This window comes from Embiotoca jacksoni, unplaced genomic scaffold, assembly GCF_022577435.1.
Source record: "Embiotoca jacksoni isolate LCO1_2020_lvr unplaced genomic scaffold, fEmbJac1.0.p SCAF_3, whole genome shotgun sequence".
NCBI lineage: Eukaryota > Metazoa > Chordata > Actinopteri > Embiotocidae > Embiotoca > Embiotoca jacksoni.
The window spans coordinates 21,486,691-21,509,750 of record NW_027185381.1 but is presented as its reverse complement, the minus strand read 5'-3'; the positions used below and the strand labels follow the sequence as shown (position 1 = coordinate 21,509,750).

At 43.3% G+C, this 23,060-nt stretch overlaps 2 protein-coding genes across 4 annotated transcripts in view; one reads left to right on the top strand and one right to left on the bottom strand.

Annotated features, from left to right (window-relative positions):
- The first annotated feature begins 389 nt into the window (after positions 1–389).
- Positions 390–3,602, top strand: cfap263 (cilia and flagella associated protein 263). Its single transcript, XM_069163240.1, has 9 exons — positions 390–481; positions 766–901; positions 1,016–1,177; positions 1,266–1,418; positions 1,816–1,926; positions 2,169–2,267; positions 2,393–2,500; positions 2,811–2,966; positions 3,161–3,602. The coding sequence occupies exons 1-9, from the start codon at positions 390–392 to the stop codon at positions 3,293–3,295; spliced, it is 1,152 nt and encodes a 383-aa protein (XP_069019341.1). The 3' UTR covers positions 3,296–3,602.
- Positions 3,603–3,767: 165 nt separating this feature from the next.
- The window catches only part of srgap1a (SLIT-ROBO Rho GTPase activating protein 1a), an 85,712-nt gene continuing 66,419 nt past the window's right edge, over positions 3,768–23,060 (bottom strand). Inside the window, exons 16-22 of one of the 3 annotated variants that reach the window (XM_069163234.1) lie at positions 21,992–22,097; positions 21,631–21,855; positions 19,834–19,913; positions 14,291–14,471; positions 12,049–12,186; positions 7,885–8,266; positions 3,768–6,467 (exon numbers count right to left, since the gene is read on the bottom strand). In XM_069163234.1, coding sequence (XP_069019335.1) covers positions 6,060–6,467; positions 7,885–8,266; positions 12,049–12,186; positions 14,291–14,471; positions 19,834–19,913; positions 21,631–21,855; positions 21,992–22,097 — 1,520 coding nt within the window. In that variant the 3' untranslated portion in view covers positions 3,768–6,059. Of the gene's footprint in view, positions 6,468–7,808; positions 8,267–12,048; positions 12,187–14,290; positions 14,472–19,833; positions 19,914–21,630; positions 21,856–21,991; positions 22,098–23,060 lie in introns of all 3 variants that reach the window. The other 2 variants (XM_069163235.1, XM_069163236.1) reach the window with 2 other exon arrangements.

Below are 23,060 nucleotides of genomic sequence, written 5' to 3'. Positions count from 1 at the left end.
AAAAAAAAAAAAAAAATCCACAATGGTAACTCAACCCCTAAACGAGTTAACACAAGCTTCTTTATTTATTAAAAAAAAATAAAGACAAATTTTGAGTTTGAGTTGAGATTATTAAAAAAAAATATGTATACATTTTTTTTTTTCCCCCAATAGTTATTGGAGGGTAGGTTTTGGATTGTTGTAAATTAAATCAAAATCTTAAAACCCAAATATTGTCCTGAAATTAATAAAAGGCGAAAGGAAATACTAATTTTGATCACACTGTCTGTAGACGGTCTTTTATTCGCTGTCATTTTTTTTTTTTACTGATTCAAAATATTTACGTAGGTACTTGAAGGCAACACCAGCCCATAGCAACCACTGCTGAGGTTCATTGTACCTTAGCAACCATGGAGGACAAGCTTTCGTTGGTGGAAGAAAAAAACGAGGGGGTCACGCAAGAACAAAAAGAGCTTCTTTACCACCGAGTCGAAGAATTAAGGTAATGATAATCAACATTTACGAACACATTATTGGTTAAAAAAACAAAAAAACAAAAAAACAAAAACAGGTTGTACCACATTCATTAAACTAGGAGACATTATGACTCACTTGAGGAAACAGTTTGATCACATGTTGAAGCCTCTTTCTAAAAAAAAAAAAAAAAAAAAAAAAAAAAAAATAGACTTGTCAGCTTAAGCAATCAAATTTAGTTTCAAACAATTTATTCCGCTGACTTTTAGCTTCCTGTTCTTATTCACTTATTATTATTATTATTATTCAAAGGTCTTCCAACGCAGCTCTCCTGGCAGAGAATGACTTGTTTGAACGGTTCATCGGTCGCCTGGATCCACAGGACCTCGGGTCCCGGGCTGGCAGAGAGGGTCCGGGGGCAGTAGGAGGCTCCCAGCTGGAGGGTGGGGTAAGTGCCAGCAGATTTGACCTTATATACAGTACAGCTCATTATTTATGATTGTAAGGTGTGTGTGTGTGTGTGTGTGTGTGTGTGTGTGTGTGTGTGTGTGTGTGTCTTCAGGGTGGTAGAAGGAGGCAGAGAGCCCAGTCCGACATGTCAGATCGCCTCCAGCTGCTGACCTTGGAGCAAAAACTTAATGTGGTACGAAGAGAAGTGAGAGAAACACAACAGGACCAGGAGAAACTCAGACAGAAATATGAGGGAATCCAGGACAACTACAAGGTTACAATACACACACACACACACACACACACACACACACACACACTTCCACCACATTTTTTTTCAGTGCTACTACTTGTCTTTCCAGACCTCTTTGAAAGAGGCAGAGTTGCGTCTCGCCGAGATCAGGAAGGCCAAGAATGAGTTTGAACGAAGGCTTCTTAAACCTCTGAAGGACAACAGACCGGAAAGAAGGAAGGAGCCAGAGAAGGTGCTCCAGTACATCGAGGACAAGTTCAAGGTAACAATCAGGTTTAGTTTCATGACATCAACCTGTGAGAAGTAGTATTTGAACAGATTATGAAACCAGTTTGGATGACTCATTTTAATTCAGCTTACAAAAGATGCCATTACACCCGTGGCTGTTCGAAGTGAATCACTTGTATTTGTTTAAAGATGTACACACCATTCAGAGACCAAACATTTTTCGCACTTTAAAAGTTTACTCTCTTCTGTTTGTCCGTTAGCATGTCCCATTATTGTAGAAATAATAGCTGCTTCTTATTATTCGTTTCCCTTTAAACGTGAAGGATAGGATACATTTGCTATTTTTCTGCACTACTGTCTGTAACTATTACCTGCCTTCATCATCTTCCTCCTCCCTTTCTCTCCACCCTGTGTTATGTCCAAACAAACAGGTCGCCCAGTTGGAGAAGTTTAGTATGAAGAACCAGGCACTGAAGGTCCGCGAGAAGAAGCTGCTGCAGCAGATCCAGCAGAAGAAAGAGATGGGAAAAGCCGAGTATGAGGTAGAGAATGAAAATCAGGGTAGTGACAAGAAAATCTGGAAGAAGAGGCAGTTTTATCAATTATGTCTCTGAGAAACTGTTCCACAGGACAACAATGAATCAGTCTGCAACCAGGGATCGTTTAGTAGTTATGAGTTTGTGGCCATTCAGTCACAAATTTAATTCAACTTTAATTTAGATTATGAGATTTTTCAACCTTCTTTTGTAATCTGTAAACACATTGTGCCCCGCGTTGTATTCAGGATTATTTCCAGGAGTACAATGAGCCCAGACTTGACAAAAACCTGGATGAACTTCAGCTCAACAGTCTGAAAGCACAACGTTTCCTCGACTCACACAAGGTAACTCGCTGTAAACTAGCAAGAGACAGAAGTTGCAGTGTAGTTTATCAGCGTCTTATCGACAGTTTGTCAAATCTGTGTGTGCGCGTGTGCGTGTGTTTGTGTGTGTGTTTTTGTGTGTGCAGGAGAAGCTGCAGAGTGTCACACTGGAGTCTGCAGAGTTGAGCAATGACATCAGCAAAAGAAGGCAGATGCTGGCAAAAATTGAAGAGGCGATACGGCGCGCTGAGGAGGTTTGTCGTTGAAATTAGTCAGACTTCAGGAGCCCGAAAAGTTGAAGCTCTTTAGAGGCAACCGTACCAGATGTAGTAAGTCAGAAATGGTTTAGTTTGCTGGGTTACCCAAGAGCAGCAGAATAGCTCCTAAATATTTTTTTTTAAATTTGTTCAGTTTTTTTTTTTTCTTTCAACGAGTTAGAATTTTAATATAACTAAAGTTTACTGTCAAAACATACTGCTCTTAAAAAAAAATCAAATTCCTTTCTGTGGCCTCGTCCTACCATCTGCCCTTCATGTTTTCTGTTTGACCGTTTTCTCTCTTCAGGAGCGTTTGAAGGCGGGAGCCCTCAACCAACACTTGCGCCGGCAGCTCGCAGATTACCAGGCTCCTGATATCACCGAGTACATGCATGTCAAGGACAAGCACAAGAAGCTGCAGCAGAGCGTTCAAACGTGGGAGAGAAAGGTTGGAATTGCCGAGGTAAAAAACATTATTTTTCTTTTCTTTCCACTGTGCATGACTCTATCTAGTAAAAAAAAAAAAAAAAAAAAATGAAGATTTTCCACTTTAATCACATCACACACGCCTGGAGTTGTCCGACTGAAAAAAAAACAACAACAACATTGTTTTGTAGTATCTAAAATAATGCAATCTCCGTTTCCTGTTTTCACTAGATGGCCTTGAAGACCCGCACTAAAGCGTGGAGCAAACAAAGAGCCACTCTGACTCCGGCAAACACTGCTGAAGTTGGAATCGGGTCCGGGAAATTCCCGGTAAAGCTCCCACTCATAGAAGAACACAACGCTTAGAAAAGCAGAGAATCAACAGTCAGTTGCAAAGAAACCCATTTCACATTATTAGTGATTCGGCATCTTGATTTGTCATAATATTTTCGACACATTCTTGCAACGCTTGTCGGGAAATGTTGAAACAAACAATGCCCTGTATCACACTTTCGTCCGTATTATGTCTTCCTATTTTTTTCACTCCAACTTACTCAGCGTCCTTGAAAGTTTTCTTCATCGTTGAAACTGACGAAGAAAGAACCTGACAGTAGATATTCTGTAAATTTAAAGCTAAGCTCTATCTCGCTCCATTTTGTGAAACGCAATAAAAGCTTTTGTACACTAAATTATACAGTATTTAAAATCAGTTAGTGTGTGTAACCATACTTGCGTGTCTGATGCCTGTACAGTATATTTAACGTGCAAAGACTCCTGAAGCGATGTTGCGCTGTAAATAATATAAATTGTGAGGGGGGAAAAAAAACCTACCTCCGACTCCACAAACAATCTCCTTTATTAGAAAGAAATCCTCAAATGAAAGAACCCTAAACGTTATGTTGTTACATGCCATATATACAGTTATATACAGAAAAGTGCAATGTCACGATGAGTAAGCCGTTTTATTTATTTTCAATCCTGCCATATAACTATTTGGAGAATGGCAACATTTCTTATACACGTCTTTCTTCCTGTACTGCATTTTCTCATAAAAATACATCAAATGGGAAACTGCGACAGGACAGAATGTTTGAAGTTCCTCTAAAACATTTTCAAAGGCACTTTCACGAGTACATACTACAGATGTACAGAACACCACAGAGTAGCTTAAAGCCTACAGACGGCATAACTGAGTCCTACTGATGTTACATAGTGACAAAAGCACACATTGTTTAGTTTTATACAACTGGCTTCATACTGTATCTCTGGACATTTCTTCTACATTACATGTTCTAAGTGATTTCTACCCAGAAACGCAACAAAATAACCACAAAAAAAAAAAAAAACCCGATTATAAAAATAATGAAAGTTAGTAATTCAGGAATTCATTAACTTTTGATTATTATACACACAATATTTGTCAACTCAAAGATAAGTGTAAACCTGCTTGTTAGAGAGCGTTGCTTATTCATTGCAAACCAAGTCTTTTCTATATGTACTTACGCGAGCCAGACATTCCAACGACATGCACCCAGCTCTGTTATTTCTACCACACAGAGGTTCAAAAAAAAAAAAAAAAAGACACATACAGGGGTGCAGTCATAAAACTGGAACTCTGGCACATACAGTTTTATGAGGCTATTGCATTTTGAAATTATTACTCCAGGAGCTGACTGACACGGCCTGCTTCTCCCTCTTTCGCGGAAGCCATTTCCCGCCACACGTCATTCGTTCGCACGCGTCGCCATCCACACAAATCGGTCGCAATGCCGGTCCCGAGAGCAGAACAGGAACGTGACGGACATTCTCACCTGAACATAAAAACAGACCGGAAGGACTCAAAAGCAAGCAGCTGTTGTCTGAGGCCCTCGCAAAGAGAAACAGAGGAAGCGGGGATGGGGGGGGGGTGGACATATTAGGGGTCTTTTACTCTAACAGTCAACAGGTTCATGGCTACCGGCAGCACTCCCACAGGGCGCCGCCTTGAGTCTATACACATCAGCCAGTATGAAGTATCAACATCCATGCTCCAACTCGTGTCTTTGGGTAGATAAAGCCAAGCAAGGCATAAAAGAAGCGATGGCATGTGGTCCACACTGTGTAATAATAACATGTATTTGTCATCAGAAGTTTTCACACTCCTCCCTATAGATGCAAAAGGCAGACATGTTAGGCATTACGTCCCTGCATCATGAGCCGTTGACGCAGGGACTAGAGAATGCATTGAAATGTTCAAAGGTAATGAAGTATAGTGGTTTTATCCAGTCGTCATGTCTCATTCCAGGCAAATATGTTCAAATAAGTCGCGGTGAAATCAGCACAGAGGGGATCTTTGTTCCGACGGTGCGCTAAAGAAAGCTGCAGTTTACACGCGAGTGAAAAGAAGCCTACTGGCGTCAGTACTATTCATTTATTAACAGAGTATCGTTAATAAATAAGTTGTCGCGGGCTCTTCAGGCCCCTTATCAGTCCAAACCTTCAAACCATTTTTTTCTGTCCAGGGAAGTCACAGCACCTTTAAAATATTGGACATTTGAAATCAAGATACATCTCAAAGTCAGTAAGGCTTTTGAACCAGCTCATAACACCTTTCTGGGGCTTCCTAGATAAAATACATGTTGTAGTTCTCGCCACTGCGTCACTATCGTTCTCATCACGCTCCGGTTCAGGTTCAGTGGTCAACAGAAGAGCTGCATGCACCGAGTTTTGTTCAGAGTTACACAGTTCTTTCATGTCTGCCAACTAAACTAACGTGTACATGTTCGAAAACTTTCAAGGAAGCCTTCGTGATTTGTTGTTTGAGTTGTTGTTGTGTTTTTTGTTTGTTTTGTTTTTTAACGTTACATGTTAGATACTATTAGCCTAAGCATATTAACACATACATCCGCACGTGTTCGAGACAGAAGATTTGTCCAGCGGACAAAATCTCTACGTTTGTAACTTCTACGTCAGTCTCTCAGATCTCTCCTCTTCGCCATCTTCTTTTCAGCTTCAAAACACCACAAGGAAACGTCTTTTCCCTTCCAGGTCCAAGTATTTTACATGCTCTTAGATATTATTAGTAGTACGTCTAAGGAGTGGAGACGCCAGTAAGTGTTTCACAGCCCCCTCTGATTCCGGTCCCAGAGGTTTACATAGTGCAGGACTTGTCCAGAGGGTCCTGAGGAGATGCAGCAGGAGGCTGTGGAGCCTGGCTGGACTTGGGCAGGACCATGGGCTTGGGCCTTAGAGCAGGGGGCTTGAGCTGTACCCCCATGCGTGGCGCTACCACAGGCTTGAAGGTGCTCATGGCCTCGCTGGAGGAGCTGGTGCTGCGGCGGATTGGTGGCTCGGTGTTGGCGGTGGACCTCAGCATGACGCCGTGGATGGGGCTGAGGGACTCGCTGGAGCTGGCCGGCGTGGGGCCCCCGCCGCTGCCGCCGGAGGTCTGCCGCTGCTCCAGGGTGTCCAGGACCACGTCGGGGGCGTGCTTGGCTGAGCTCTGCCGCTCCAGCTCGCGCAACTCATTCAGAGCGGTGTTCATGGTTTCTTCTATATCCTGCAGGAGACCAAAAAAATAAATAAATACAAAATTAGAGCGTCTAAGAGAGGCGACAGATATGGGAGGATAATTAACATGAGTAAGAGAGATGAGTGAGAAACGGAAAGGTTGAGATAAAAGAAAAATAATGATAAGAGAAAACTGAAAGACAAGGTTTTAGGAAGAAATGTAAAGAGCGATTAATAAAAGATGACAGTGAACAGCAAAGAAGTGAGAGAAAGCAATAGGTAGAGTTAAGTATGATAGGAATCATAACAACTGTGTTAAAGGTCCCATATTGTATACATTTCCATTTCCATTTTCATATTAAAGCAGGTCTAAGTGTCATATATACACTGTGATAGAGTTAAAACATGAATTAATTGGAAAAATACACACAGCAACTGTCCGGTTTAAACTTCTCTAAGTTTGTGATGTCACAAACTCACACTACTCATGTCATCTTTCCGCCTTCCGACGGCCCACCGTCCAACCTTTTATGATAAAGAAACCACTGAGTTATCCTTCTATTGCAGCGCTAACAAGCTACAAGACCATGGAAAACCTGTGATTGGCTTGGATGGCATCACTTAGAAACCGGTCAGCCAATCAGAAGTCGGGGTCATTGATACCAATGCACCTTAAAGACACAGACGCTGTTCTTGGCAGAGCTCCAGAGAGCAGCCTAAGAGAGATGTACAACTATACTGAAATGTGTTTTTTTTTTTTTGCTGCTTAAAACCACAAAAATATCTTCTGGATATTAAAACTGCTGATAAAACACCAGAAAAGTGTAAAATATGGGCCCTTTAACAAGAGGATCACAGTGACAGACTTTCAAGAACCCACCAAGCATGCATTATACACGCAGAGAGTTAGTAGAGAATATTACTTTACTCCGCCACTCCTCCCTCTGCATGCTAATGACTTTGGATAGCGAAGGAGATGCAGAGATGACGAGACATGTTCATCCGAGCATGCTCCTCGTAGGCAGACAGACAACCCAGCACAGTTTAAAGTGCTCTCTGTGACCTCTGCTTTCTAAATGAGCCTCGATACAAACTCTATTTATGGCTCTACCATTCACATGTATGTCTTGGTAGTCAAATTAGAGTATTGCAAAAGAAAAACTCTGCTTGAACATAAATCGTTCCCAGTTAAATGTATATTTTGTAAAAGCGTTCCATTCTCAGATCAAAAAATGATTGTAAGCTTATAAGTAAGGCTGCAGCAAATAGACTGTGATGAGCCCCAATGTCAGGCTGTGCTCCCGGCTGTCTGCCCGTGAAGCTCGTCTCTTGCGTGTTTTTAGCACACGGACACAGTCGCAGCCAGAGGAAGCAGAAGACAGGGACTGACTATGTTTTTACAGGGCAGGGCAGGGCTTTGATGGTGGAGGGAGCTGCGGTCGGGTCGCCGCTCGTCCCGCGCTGACCTGTGCGATGGTCTCCGGGTCCAGGGGCTTGCCCCCGTGGTGGTGGTGGTGGTGGTGGCCGTCGGTGAAGCCCGTGTACTGGCCCGAGGAGGTGGAGCGGCGGATCGGGGGGCTCTCCATCTTCTTCAGGGACTCGTGGCGGCTGATGTTGGTGAGACTGCCGTGGCCGGTGCGGCGCCGTCTCTCGGGGCTGTCCATGGGCATGTGGTTACGACTTCGCAGCATGTCCCGCGGGCTGAAGTGGCCGAGGACCGGGGAGCCCATCTCCGGGGTCCCACCGTGTCCGCCGTGACCATGCTGCGAGGTGTGCACCATGCAGTGGACATCGCTGGGGCGCGCCGGGGGCCGCCGAGATGGCGGTTCCGATCTTTTCCTGTGCCTGCTGGGATAAACGTGTGGGGCAAAGAGGAAGCGACAAGGAGAAAGATTTATTCATGGAATTAACAGCTTTTTATAACAGCAGAAATAACGGCTATTGCGCCATTTTGTGTCTCCAAAATAAAACTTTTTAACAACTGAGAAAATCAGCCTTGTTTTGGATAGACTGCGACATATTTAATAATGCAAGCCCTTAAATTACCGAAAGTATTGACTATACGTGACGCTGCTCCACAGTGACATGCACTCCCTTCAAGTGTTTCTGTTGCGCCATAAAAGGCCGACAGAGCAACACATTCCTCCTCCCTATGCCTCTAATAGGCTCTGCATATTTATGACTACCAGCGGTACAGTGGTGTGAGTCAAGAGCTGTAATGTTTAATCAAAGCTGCAATCATCGACGTCTTCACTTACAGCACGACGACTGAGAAATATACGTGAGCGTGACTTGGAAGCGAAGAATTAATTTAATCTGGAGAATGTAATAACGTTGTTACATGATATTTATTACAACACATCTCAGAAATTATTGTTTAATATTGACGGTAAAAAAAAAAGAAAAAAGAAAAAAAAAGAAATTGCACTGTGCAGTCATTTTTATTACATTTTCGGGAAATGACGACAACTTGAAATATTAAATCAATAATATCTGGGAGCTGACACATCAGATCAACTGGTAGAATTATTCCTCGGTGTGTATTATCTGTGATGAAGAACAAGTAAAATAGTCATCTTTTAATCGCTTCTCTGAGACAAATGGCTTCACTTTGAGAGTTTACGTCTGCCTAATGAATGCTGTCTCAGCCATTACCTTTCAGATGTACAAGCCAAAAAGAAATAATGACTTTGGATAAGAAGGGCCTGGAGGTCCCTGAGAATATAATGTCAGCTCTTCCTGCAAGGCCAAGGCGCTGCTGTATCTCCCCAATTGTATCATTTCATCACAACTACTGATTAACCACAAAGTCTCAGGTCGATCCAAAAAGGCATTTGATTATGTAAGTCTCTGAAAGTCGTACCATCTCATTAACTGCAAGAACGCTACAGAAAAAAAAAAAAGGTCTAAGTATCAATTAATGTGCACCATAAAACCTTCCTGATTGCAGTAATGGCTACTAATGATAGTAGAGACATTAAAAAATAAAGAGTCGGTGGTGCAGACTCGGTGCCTTGTGAGGAGAGAAAAAAAAAAAAAAAAATCTGACTGCAGTGAAAAAAAAAATAAATCTTCGAACTGTAAACAACTGCAGGAAGAGCTCGTGACCTGCAGGTGGAGCAGTTTACATTCATAACAGCCGTCTCCCTGGAGGACAGAGTGTACTACAACAGGCACTGCAACTCACTCCAGGAGCTTGTCACCACCTTCTGCTGTATCATGGCTTCAGCTGATAATCAAGTTCCTCTTCATCAAATCAGAAAATGGACCGACCGCAGTACTTGTTGTGGTCACATCAACATGCATCTTCTCCACTTAAAGAGCCTCTAACAGACACGAGCTGCCCTGTTCACTTGCTTACGACTGTGACGCTGAACTCTTTTAGAAGCCTGTCTGGTGAGTGTGTTGTTGATTGAGAACACCAGGAGAGGAAAATATCTAAATAAACCTCAGGATATAAATGATTCAGAGCTTGCAAGGATTGTCTGAACGGAAGAGCAGAAAAGTGAGAGGGGAGGGTAGACCGGAGAAGAAGAAGAAGAAGAGAGGTGGGGATCACCTGGGAGCCGGTGACAGGAAGACTGCTGTAGATTTAAGGAATATGAGGAGGTTCATTAAGGATAATTCATTCAGATGTATCCTTCATCCGCATACCAACACCTAGAGTGTAAATATTGCCTCTGGTATGAATCATCAACATTTCAACACTAAAGTAGAGTCTGGATAAAATAGCATTTGTTTGGCACGAGCCAGAGACACACATTTCAAGGTTGTTCCACTAAAAGGAAGGCACCGATGAAGAGGGGAGCAGCAGACTAAATGCTGGCACGCAACCAGCAGATGCTGCCAAAACGACTGAGGTGCGCCTCAGTGTGTGTGCCATTCCTCCGTGTGCATTATTAAAATAGTTATTTAATACTCGTGCTTTATAACAGGATCTGTCTGGTCACAGGGGATAAAATGAGAGTGGGTGAAGTCGAGTCCTGCGGAGGCAATGAGGCTGAGAGAGGTGAGCCGAGGACACGCAAGGACAGGAGGAGGCAGCATACGTAACACTGAGGACTGGGTGCACGCTGTACAACTCTGTCCTGCTTCCCCTTCAGTCCTCTTCACAAAGCAGGCAAACCAAAGAGACGTTATCACACTGCTCCGTTTGAAGCAAGAGGTTAAAATTATTTTCAGACATATTAAAGTCTATAATATGAAACCCCTTCATGAACAGCAGAAACTGTTTATTTTTTCAAGTGTACGCGTGTGCTTATATTCAAACCTGAAGCTATTTTTGGGTGATGCAGCAGTGCAGTTGTTGCGGACATGCTGCTGGACCAGCAGGGATTATTGCATTAGCGGTCTCTCGTTTGGTAAAGACATGTTCTAGTCATAATGTACACGGGTCACTGAGGTGTGAGGAGGACTGGAACTAATTAACACAGTGGGATGCTTGTTAACCTCAGAAGTAGGTTACATTCTTGAGAATACAGAGCCCGACCCATATTGAGCTTTTGGGGCCGATATCAGGGAGTCAAAAAATGTTGATATCCATATATCGGCTGATCTTCTTTACAATTTAAATTTGCGTAGCTCTGAAATGGTAACATCCAATCACAACACCACTCGGGATGGGACACGATTTTCCATTAATCGTTAGAATATAAAACTTTATATTCAGTATATTTAAACACATTCTTTGCAATGGTCCTTCAAATGTGGTTATCAAACACATACAACTGTACTACGTACCGCCCACCGATAGCGGAAACCAGACTGCACTAGAGGCCTGTCAATCAAACAGACACGCCCACCAAAACACAGCTTTTTGAAGCCTATTTTCTAATTAATGATAAGAATATTTTCAGATGGAACGCCAGAAAACGAATAAGAAGGAGCGACTTTATCTAACAACACCAAAATGGCTTGAGGAAGAAATGTATTGACTTCGTATTTGACGAGACAAGTTGAATGGGAGTCTATGGAGCTGGAGGCTTTTTGGAGCCAACTCCGCGGTATTGCAGTTTAAGGCACGTTGGCCACATTGGCCTCGTAAGCCATGCCCACTTTTATATACAGTCTATCTATTTAACGGTTTATTGCTCACATTGACATCAGCGCGCCAACACAGTAAACTTCACTAGGAATTCAACAAATAACCCAAAAACACACGTGTGACAATTTTGAATTTAGGACGTTTTTCCTTCCAGCTGTCAGTTGCTCTCTATAATATTGCAAACTTCTGTCGTGAGGGCCTTATTATGTTATGCGCCCTGAGATGACCCTTGCTGGGATTTGGTGCTATATGAAATTGAATTGAAAAGCATCTTTTTATGACTTATGACTATGAAGTACATACATGTATCCTATGTAAAAGAAAAACCAATACATACACAGATATCGATATATCTCTGATTGGCCTATGGCCACTGGTCTGGCTAGGGAGTAGTTTATAGTAAGAAACCGTTACAATTCAGCTGTTTCTTGTCATTCACTGACATTTACTTTTGGACTTTCAGGTCATTAAATGCAAGTTTCTGTGAATCACCAGTAAAAGTTGACGACTTCAGGGAATTTGTTTTAACAAGGCTTCAGTATTGCAGTCAAATTTTCCACTGCTCTCTGGCCCTGTAGAAACCTACCTGGAGATGTAGGCCTCGGCGATCCTGGTGTCAGTGGGCGAGCCGATGTCTTTTCCCGAGCATTTATCGTCTCCTGCGTGGCCGCTGCTGGCCTCGCTGTCAGCCTTCTGACTCAGAGTGTCGGAGAAGTTGTCATCGCTGGGACACGGAGACAGCGTGACATTGAGACACGGAAAGAGCAAGCGGAAGTGACAGACAGACGGGGGCGGAGGGGTGGGTGGAGAGAGAGAAAAAAAAAAAGGGAGAAATCAGCAAATCAGTCAATCTTTCATATTTGCACTGTTCTTCGATAACAGTATTTGATATCCTGCGAGTCAGCATGTATCCATTTCTTCCCCAAGGTCCAGAGAGTCAGATGAGTCATGTTGAGCCTCTTAGTATTCTGGTGATGCACTGTGGCGGTGTGTGACACACACACACGCGCGCACACACACACACACACGCACACGCGCACACACACACACACGCACACGCGCACACACACACGCACACACGCACACATATAAGCCAGCTGTATGGCTTTCATTGAGCTATGTGACTGGATGCCGGGTGCAGTCGGTGGTTGTCAGGTGGCAATAATCAGACCTACTGAGCTGCCTCTGATGTTGTGTGGTAGAAAACACAGTCACTTATTTAGCAGATCCACATGAATGCACACAGGCAGAGAAAGAGCAAGGACAAGCACTCCTCCAGAGCGGAGGCAGCGGTAAACTAAACAGACACAAGGAAGTTTGGATGTTAAGAGGAGACATCTTGTGCTGAAGTGGTCTGTCAGACATCCCCCCCTTGCATGTTTTATTCCGGGGCTCTTTTATGGGACAAGCGAAGATCGCAACCCTGCGTGCTCTTACACTCCTCGGCCTGCTCTGTTTAAGCAGAGAGCCGGACGTTACTACACTTGGGAAAAAGTCGTACAGCTGTAACTTCCCCTGCTCTTTCATTAACGAAGAAGACACACCATCAGCAGGGCCCCTCCTGGTGAATTATTGATGGGGGCCCGTTGACGGGACAGCAGCAGGGGGAGAGGGGAGGAGAGCGAGAAGGCATTCTAAATGGCCATTTTGTCAGCCAGCTACTAAGTGATTGGAGTGATTCTCTTCCAGTCCTAACGAGACAGTGAATCCAGTCCATTAGGCACCAACAGTTACTATGGCAGAGTGTGTATGCTTGTTAGGGGCGAGAGCACGAGACAGTGACGGAAGGGCTGGTTAAGGACCCCGGAGATGAAGAACGCTCCACAGCTGAGCGGGGACGACAGCGGCGGGCAAGACAAATGAGGCTGAAGGTCCCCCATGCATGACCCCGCAGTCAACTGATGGCCCGCGGCCTCTCACGGAGCAAAGTCAACAAGGACATGCGTGTTGTTTAACCCACAGGGATATCAGCTCTCAGACTCTGAGTGGAGCTGGTGGCTTAGTGGGCTGAGGAAAAATAATCAACTGGGGGGAGTAAAAAAAAAAAGTTTTTTTTTTATTTTTTTATAACGTGATTAAAAAAACAAGATGGTAGATTTAGAAATGCATGCACAGCTCTTTACAGTCATATTTCTTTCATATCTTTTTCAACAATGTATTCGCCAAAACTTAAATGAAGAGTCTGAAATTTTGAAAATATGCTGAGAGTTTTTGCTGGTTGCCTGGCAAATGCTACCGGCCAACATGAAGTCAGGCTACAACATCCAATAAAACAGAATACTATCGTTTTGCACTTAAGTTTTTGTATCGACAAAACAAACCAGGCAGGTATATATAAGTGTTTATTAATTAGCTTTACAGGTGCTGGTAGGAAGATTTTATTCCCTTTGGACTTATTCCCTTCGTGTTAAGTCAAGTTAACTTGGTGCGTGTTTCTCTGAGCAGGTCCTCGGTGCAGGACCCAGACTGGACACACCTTTCCTGTATGATATTCCCCGCCTATCTTTCCCCTCATTTCATGTCTCTCTCTCTCTCTCTCTCTCTCGCTGTACCAGGCAAAAATAATAACCAAAAAAATAATAACTGCCCAGAGTAAGAGGTTAGCTCATTTGAGGTGATCTGACCAGTTGGTATTTACTATGCTTGCTAGCTCTGTGCATGATGCAGCTCTATTGGATTTATAAGGAGAAAAAAACACATCAAATATAAGACAGCAGTGTTTATAATGCACTTATGTAAGTTTTTTTCTCCGTATGGATTCAGTATTGTCATCCAGCCTTAAATAAGCAATCAGATTGATGTTGTATATGTATCGATAGAACACTCACATATCTTGGACTACGATGTACTGGTGCGGCACCAGGCCGTCGATGCCATTGTGCCGTCCCTCCCACCAGTCCTCAGATGCCCGCTGATACAGCAGCAGGGAGGCGCCCTTCTTGAAGGACAACTCTCGAGATGAGCGCCCGATGTAGTCAAACTTGGCAATGGCTTCAATCGGCTCCCCTTCTGTGAATAGAAAGAAGATGAGATGGGTCAGTTATGTTAGATACGGGAAAAGACATCGACTATAGACCGGTTATTGCCATTTTTAATGATTGATATAAATGTCACAGTCTCAGGAAATAAACATCTTAATTCAGAAACACATGCACATGCAAATACACGTTGGCTGCGATGCAGGGGAGTCCAATGGTGGCACGTTTGTACATGTGAATGCACAGTTTGTGGACGTGGACTTCATGTGTGCTAAGTCAGTTGGTTATTTTAGTTGTAGTCAATAGTAACCCGGCTCTACAACCCCACGCCAGGGCCACAACAGGCCCTGAGGAGTTTTAGCAGGATATTTTTAGTGGCTTTTGAGAAGAGTTCTATATGACTCAGGGGCATGTCACTCACTGTATGGATCATGAGGCTGGGTTGATAACTACTCAATAACTGTACAAGACGAGCCGTGGATCACTGACAAGGGAAGACCGGGATAAGTTCGTAAACACCATATGAACCAGTGGTACACTGAAAAATGATCATTAGTACATTTTATTTCAATTCATTTGAATTTCAATGGGTATTTAAAAAAAAGATTAAAAAAAAGAAGCTGAAATTCAAGTCTCATACTGAGCTCCGATCTGAAGAAAACATCTGTGGCTTCAACCAACAGCTCCGGTCGATTATTCAAAAGGTACACGTCTCCAAGCCAATATGCATGCACTACAGCAACACAGGTCTAAAAATAGCTTCTTTATTCCTCCCTCACTCCTACCTCTGCCACCCCCCCTCCCAACTCACTTCAAGTCAGACAGGGGGTCCCTGGACAGACGTCGCCTCACCCTCACACACACACACACACACACACACACACACACACACACACACACACACACTCTCTCCGGATATATACTGGCAGGAAGGGAGCGGAGTAACTGGATGAAACTTGTCTCGGCTGTGAGAGAAGCCATCATGATATGTCTTTCACAGGAGCTTGAGAGTCGTTTCAAGAGGAGCGTCCATGTGAGAAAGGAAACATGGTTCTGACAAGGTTCCTGCATTTCTACCCGTGTCCTTTTCAACCTCGTCTTTTTTTATTTCTGCATTTTTTTTTTTCACCACTTTTCTTGCATCGCTGGGCTTGTCAGGATCGACAGGGTGGATGTGACGTGGCTGCAATGAAATGTGACCCTGATCGGTGCAGGGGATTTCTCTTCCTCTCTTGTTTTTTTTCCGCCTCCACCTATTTCACATTTCACTCACTTCAACACATCCATCGATGTATCCTTCCTCCTCCGATCTGAAAATGTTTATCTAAGGCGCACAAACCACACACACCACCACCACCACCACCACCACCACCACTGCAGTGACGTGGCAGAGGCAGGAAGCATAAAACTATAAACTCGAATCTCAGTGTGGCAAAGGATTCCCTCTGTCATGTCGTACAATTATAAGTGGGAATTGGTTCAGACCCAACCACCCGAGGCTGGACACACACGCACACGCACGCACACGCACGCACGCACACGCACACACACGCACACACACATGCACCGAGACTGGAGTTAAAGAAATGTTGAACTGAGGGAGTTGGAGGCCTGTGGTGTAAGAGATACGAACTGTCAGATGTCTTACACAAGCCAGTGGAGCGCGGTCGGTGTGAATGTTGCTCTACATCGATGTTCTCATACATATAAATAGGGCAGCAGAAGCCTAGTGTGAGATGTGCTTGGGATCAATGCAACAAAAAGAAGGTATAAAATCCTTCTTCTGTTCGATCCACCTTTTTTTTTTTTTTTTTTTTTCTCAACTCAAATGTTAATCTCAAGTGCTCGCTGCTGCAAACACGACAGGAGACAAGTACGAAGGACTTGAAAAGATGAACACTGGTTAAATGATGACCCTTTCTGCACGGTAAAATACATTTCCCCTCAACACGTGCAATCCAATATTTACAGTATGTCTGCTGGGGCACTTGACAACCAGGACATCCTGATGTAGTCCTGCAAAGTGATATATAATCAATGTGCCAGTTATTGCACCTCTGACCTTGTGTTGAATTTACCAGCAGATAGAACATCAATGCATTGATGGTGTGCCAGAAGTGCCCCACTAAAAACAGGCAGTTAATCTCCCAGCATGACAGCCGGGGTTCATCACACTGTGGTGTCTGTCAGTCCTGAGCAGAACGTCGCCGAGTCTGGGACAACGTCTAACGTCACATAGGCCCAGTTTGTGCCTCTCGTGTCAATATTATTATTCCTTCAATCAGTTGGGTGTTAGTGGAAGGAATAATTTTACAGGATAAGTGAAAGCTTTGACCTGCTGACGGCCCTAGAGAAGAAAATCAGGGGTCACTAAAGATTGGTGATAGATCAGCTGGAGGGACGCTGGCTCCAACGGCTACGCTGCTGTGGATTGGTTGTTTTACTGTCAATCAATTGGTCCCTAACCTCATTCCTATTCCTAACCCAAACCTCAACCCTCACACTAAAATAACCAATCACTGGCAGAATGTCCCAACCGCTGATCCACTCTAACAACAGCCATCACCAAAGTAAGATTCATCCTCTGTGGACCATGAATGCTTGAGCAGAATCTCATGACGAGTCATTAAGATGTCTTAGTCTGGGTCAAAGTGGTAGACAGCCCGATGCTGTCATCGCTGGAGCCATGGCTGAAAATAAAGAGCAGCATAATTGCATATTCCTTCAGGATTAACAGTAGTTTGTGTAATGTTAGATGTTCTATAAATCCTACCCCTGTTTGCATTATCCTTACATTTGAGTCAGAGATAATGGTGCGTTCATGAGCAACTGGGACGTAGGAAAATTCCAACCTCGCGTGTGGAACTGGGAATATCCGAAAAGGAAAGTGGGAGGTGTTTGAAAAGCTTCAAGAAGGAGGTTCAGTGTAACTTGAAATGGCAGCGCTTTGTGGTGAAAGAGAAAAAAATAAGGTGAAATAGCCAGACTTGGTTAGCATAGCCTTCCTAGCTTGGTGGTTGCGTAACTGTTAAAAACTACAGTACATCACATTTTTTAGAAATAAAACTGAGCTGTTTTGTCCCCGTGTTGGTTTATATGAATGATGTTCCCAAATGGAAATCTTTTCCAACTCCAAACTCTCTGAATGCATAAATCTTCTGTAAATATAAACCAAGCCTTTGGTTTTACCAAAAGTCAGATAAGTTACACCTACGGCTGTTTTAAAAGTCTTTCCAGAATCCTCCAAACCTCTAGCCATCTAGATAAATATATATTCTGCTTTTGTAAAACAATATTTTCTTAAACTGTTTCCACAACTGCAAAGGAATTTACTAATCCAGGAAGCCAGAAACGAATACAATGTTTTGCATGGAAATAGAAAAAGAGTACAAAAAAATAAGTTGAACAAGAAGTTGTGTCATTTTCAACTTTGCTAGAGAAACTCTTTCAGCCAGACACCTTCAGAAAGTTTTGTTAAATTAAATTCTGAGCTGTTCAATGATTGCCATAAATATTATCTTTCAGATAATTGGGCACTTCACTCTACAGCTCCCAAACAACGGTAACAGATAAGATCTAACATTATGCCATTTATATTTCGATAATCAGTAACACCCAATTAAAGAATCACATCCGTTTCCTTTGTGTGTGTGGCTATGTGAATCTGGTCCGTCCAGATCATCTATCAAAGATAATGAACGTTAACAAACTCCACAGGCATCTGTGCCAGCGAGACAAAGAGGTTTCTGGACTACTAGTTAGACGCGAGATGACTTTTACTCCTCTCTTTCTCTCTTTACTTCCTTTCACAGGAAAAAGGACTGAAAACATTTTGAGCCTCGGTAAAAGAGGAGAGAAGAATCTGCAGAGCTGGTTACCAAACAGGAAAAGAGGTTTGCTTTTGTGTCTGAAATCCAAATGAGGTCATGGGGATTTAAAAATAACTGATGACAATAACTTGACCACAGTTCAAGTCTCTGCAGGGAGGGACTCGGTCAGTGAGGACTTCCTCTGTCTGCTCGGGGAAGCTTTTGGAACAAAACCATGGCAGCAGCTTGAGATTTCTGGAAAACATAATCTTCCATTAATTACTCAAAGAGTTGACAGCTGTCATCTGTGTTTTACAGTAGTTTCCCTGTCTATAATCAGATATCTCCTATAGGACGTTGATATGATGGCTGTAATTAGGAAGCAGGATGATTTAACAGCTGATGTCATGATCAGCCATATTTTCCAAACTCTGTCTATGGAGACTGATGATGAACGATGACGGAGAGCCCCTAAAACTTGTCACTGGGTGTGAAAAGGAGACAGGATTGGGGCAATAGCTGTCACCATGGAAACAGGTTTAAGAAAGTCTGTTACTAAGGTAAAAAAATGAAGACTTGCTTCAACTATAGGTCGAGTAGTTTTCGCCCACTCTGTCTGCGTCTCGTCAGCCTTCTGTCAGGGATATTATTCAGTTTTTCATGAGCTGTGAGAGTTATTGTCTTTTTCTGCTTTTCACTGGAAGCCAAACAGCAACGTTTGACCCCGTCTGATCTCCTGGTCTCCATTAACTCACTCACTATTTGATTTGGACCCGACCGACTGGTATCCATTTCGCACAACCAAAGGACCACATGTATGATCACACAATTTGAACATATCCCACCATGTCTGAGAGACGTCTATATTTTCCTCCAGTGTCTCCGTGAGTTATTTCTTCATATTTCTCTTGGACATATGGAAATGCAATTAAACACTTTTAAAACCTAGACTGTTATCATTTTTTTAAACACTTTTAAAACCTGACACTTTTGACACACACTCCACACGTTTGCTTTTCTTTCACAAATTACTCTAACATTGATTTTTCACATGGTATTAAAAAAAAATATCAGGGGAATTGGGACATTTTTATCCGAGGCTGGAACCTTTAAGAAAGACAATTTCTCTCCCACGGGGTGCAGTGGGTGCAGACCACCGTGGAATTTGTAAAATTGGGATGTGGTGATGTCCTGAGGCCCCAAGGGAGAAACAGAAGCATTAGAATATGAATGGCTGTCTATCACTCTGAGCTCAGTTCCCTGGTCCTTCAAGGTTAATTCATTTAACGGGCTGAAAGGCAAGATTAGCCACCAGAGCTGCAGAGAGCTGGGTTTAACCCTCCAAATACCCCGGACAGGGTAGAAGCTGGAATTTGGACACCGTATGTGGACAGTGCAGTATAAGGTTTTGTGAATGTGTGCGTTGTCGGGCGATTATTAACTTTTTTATTAATGTGCTAAATGAACGTTAACCACAGATTAATAGGAACCTGCAATGAAATAAAGGTCTAAAAGGACAAATTTACACACGTAATTTGTGTAATTATATACTGTGCACAAATACATGACTTTATAGTGACTTACCATCCTCGCTGGTGTGCGTCTCTGTCCCTCCCTCGTTGTCTACCTCTTCCAGGGCACCATGCTCACTGTAGGGGCTCTCACTGTGGGGGACAACATGCAAACTGTCAGGGTCATAGGCATAAAAGTGGGTCTTGGGTGAAAGCACAGTTGCAAAACACAAAAAACGTTTTTTTTTCTTCATTGTGTATTGTCAATCACCACTTCTGCTTCATTCACCTCCTAAGGAAAAGATTGTAGTTGGAAGATACCGCTTTTCCCAATTCGGTGTGTGCCCGAGTAGCAACCCACCCACTGGTTTATGAGCTTTAACAGCCTAGTTGGGCATTTTGGACGTCACCATCTTGTTTTTTTTTTAGAGCCATGTGATCATATTTGGACGAGCTCGGTTGGATCTGATACAAAGTTAGTTACAAAGGACACTATACCAAAAACCTGGCTGTAGTCCAGGCCTGTCAATCAAACCAGATAAGCCCCCAAACATACCTCACATGCCTAATATCTGATTAATGATTAAATTATTCTCAGAAGGACCACCAGGACTCTCACTCAGAATAAGTGACTTTAGCAAATGACACTATAATGACAAGTGGAAAACAATTATTGACTTTGCATTTCATGAGAGAAGTTGACGCTTTTTGATGCGAGTCTACTGGCACCAGTTTATTTTAGGCCAGCCCCTAGAGGCCCTCAGTGGTATTGCACTTTAGGCACTTCCGCACTGGCTTCACTTTCCAGACCCAGAGACGATGTCCATTTTTATATCCAAGCTTATGAAGCTCTAGTGAAGATGACAAGGATCAAGGTCTTTAGAATTAAGACTTAGAGGAAGTTCAAACAGTGGTCATTATCAGTATTCTGTGAGAGCTTCTATCTGTGGTTGGGCCTCTTTCTGTAAAAGGTCTTCCTCTGGCATTGTATCGTGAGAGCTGGCTGTAAAGCCGCACACACACAACTCCTCAGATTACTCCTGCCAGGAACTGAGATTCTCCTCCCATACTAACATGTCGGGAGCCACCTCCTCTTCTGCAAGAAAGGGGAGGCAGCCAAAACAACAAATCTCCCCAGGGCTTCATACGGCTTGCCGGAGGGACACGGCCGTGCTGAGACGGGTGATTAGCTCGAGCCAGGGATAAATCCTCGTCAGCCCGTGGTGAATTGGGGGCATAAACTAGTAGAAACAGCGACAGATAATGACAGGAAGAAACAAGCGATAAGCCCTGCTTACAGATGTGGAGCTGGGAAGGAGCTTTCGAGTTTGACCTATTTGACTCCAGTGTGTGCTGCATTTCAACTAATTACCCCTTTCCCTGCCAGGTAACCTTCTTCTCCCTCCTGCTGTGATCGTGGTAATTAAAGTGATTGTTTCAGCCTGTCTCACTCAGACAGGAGTCCACCATGGAGTCAGTGCCGAAACACACGCTGCCTTGTCATGTTCCTTAACCGCAGCTGCCTAATTAGTGCGTATAATTATTCATATCAAATCCACGGATATACAACTGAGACAGTATTGAGAGCAAATGCATACCTGAATGTTTAGTGAGACCCAAATGAAAGAGGTTTGGCTGCGTGCCTTTGTTCCATTCACAGTAAAAAAAAAAAAAAAAAAAGAAAGGAGAAAACCACGGCCATCTGTCAGACTTTTAAACCTACATTTAGGAAAACTGTGCAGCTGCATGAGGTGACTCCATGAGAGAGTTTTCCAACTTCACTTTTTAAAACTATGTAGCCTACATCTTCACCCAGAGACATCAGCGACAGGGTGGCCTACAATCTGGTGTGTGACTGAGCATTTCTCACCAGTAGTCTCCGCCCGCCATGCACTTCTCATAGATGGGCCCATCCAGATCTTTGGAGTCAGGAAAGATGGTCTCGTGGTGGATGATGATGGTCTTGATGATCTCGTTGACGTGAGCCTGGCAGGAGACCTGGTCCTGGCTGTCCGGCGTGGGCATGAGCGTAGGGCCGAAACATATGGCCAGGTTGTACGGGTCCATCATGTTCTCGTCGCTGTACTGGGACAGACTGGAGAGGGAGGAAAACATGAGCGACAAATCATGACTGGCACTAGTAGAAGCTCCTAACTTAGGGTTGCGTCTCATTAAATCCATCCTCTACAGACATAAAGGACGGATTCCCCGGTTAGTGTCCATAAACTTACTGGTTGAGGAAGGCGAAGAGGTAGCGCATCACAATGAGAACTGATCTGGGGATGGTCAGAAGGATCTTACGGATGTACAGCGCTCTCTCATAGAGGTTTTCTATTCCTATAACAGCAAAAACAAGGATTGTGATGTTAAAGAGGAAAATATTTTTAAATAAATAACAAATGCTTCATTTCCACTCTGGGAGCAAACATCTGGGGTTCATTTCTGTACATTTCTTCTAAAGCTGAATGTTTAAAACAAATCTATTTGATGTTGTTTATATGTTGATTATCACTACACCAAGTCTCGAGATATAAATAGATGCACTGAGCCGTAACTTATCAGAACAGCTCTGGAGGACCAGCAAAGATGTGACGTAAAGTGTTTGTGTATGTTTGTGTGCGCACAGGAAATGTATGGACTCTGGTGGTGACCGTCACCTCAACTTAACTTCCTCTGGTCATACCACGGAGGAAGAGGAAGACAATAAGGAAGTTGACACCCTTCATTATACCTGAAGGACACCAAGTTGTTTTTCCTGCTTTAAAATGTAAACAAGATCTCTAAAACCGTCACTTGCACGGTCTTTCACTTTTTTTTGTTTGTTTTTGGCTTTGGTGAACTGAGGATATTACCAACAAAAGAGCAACTTCACCAAACAATATTTATTGCAACCTTATATAGAGAAAAAACTACTTAAAATATTTCTTACATTGTGTTTTATCAACATGCCCTTTATGTCTTTCATTATCGTATTATTTGTTCCACTGTGGCACCACTTCTTACTTGGCTAAGATGGGGCTGTGCTGGCTGCTAAAAATAGCCGCGTCACCCTCCAGCCACTCTGTGCCATCTGGGATTTCAGCCGCTGGGATACTTGTGATGCATTTCATTTTTCATGAATACCTAACCAGGATTCTGGGAGGCTCTCGAGCACTTCAGGAGCTACTATTTAAAGATCTACTCTGACGCAGCATATACATCACCTACAAACACATGTGTAACACATCCGCACAAAGCAAATCTGGGAATTTGCATGAGGGGGGGTCATGCAAATTCCCAAAATAAAGATATCGCAAGCCT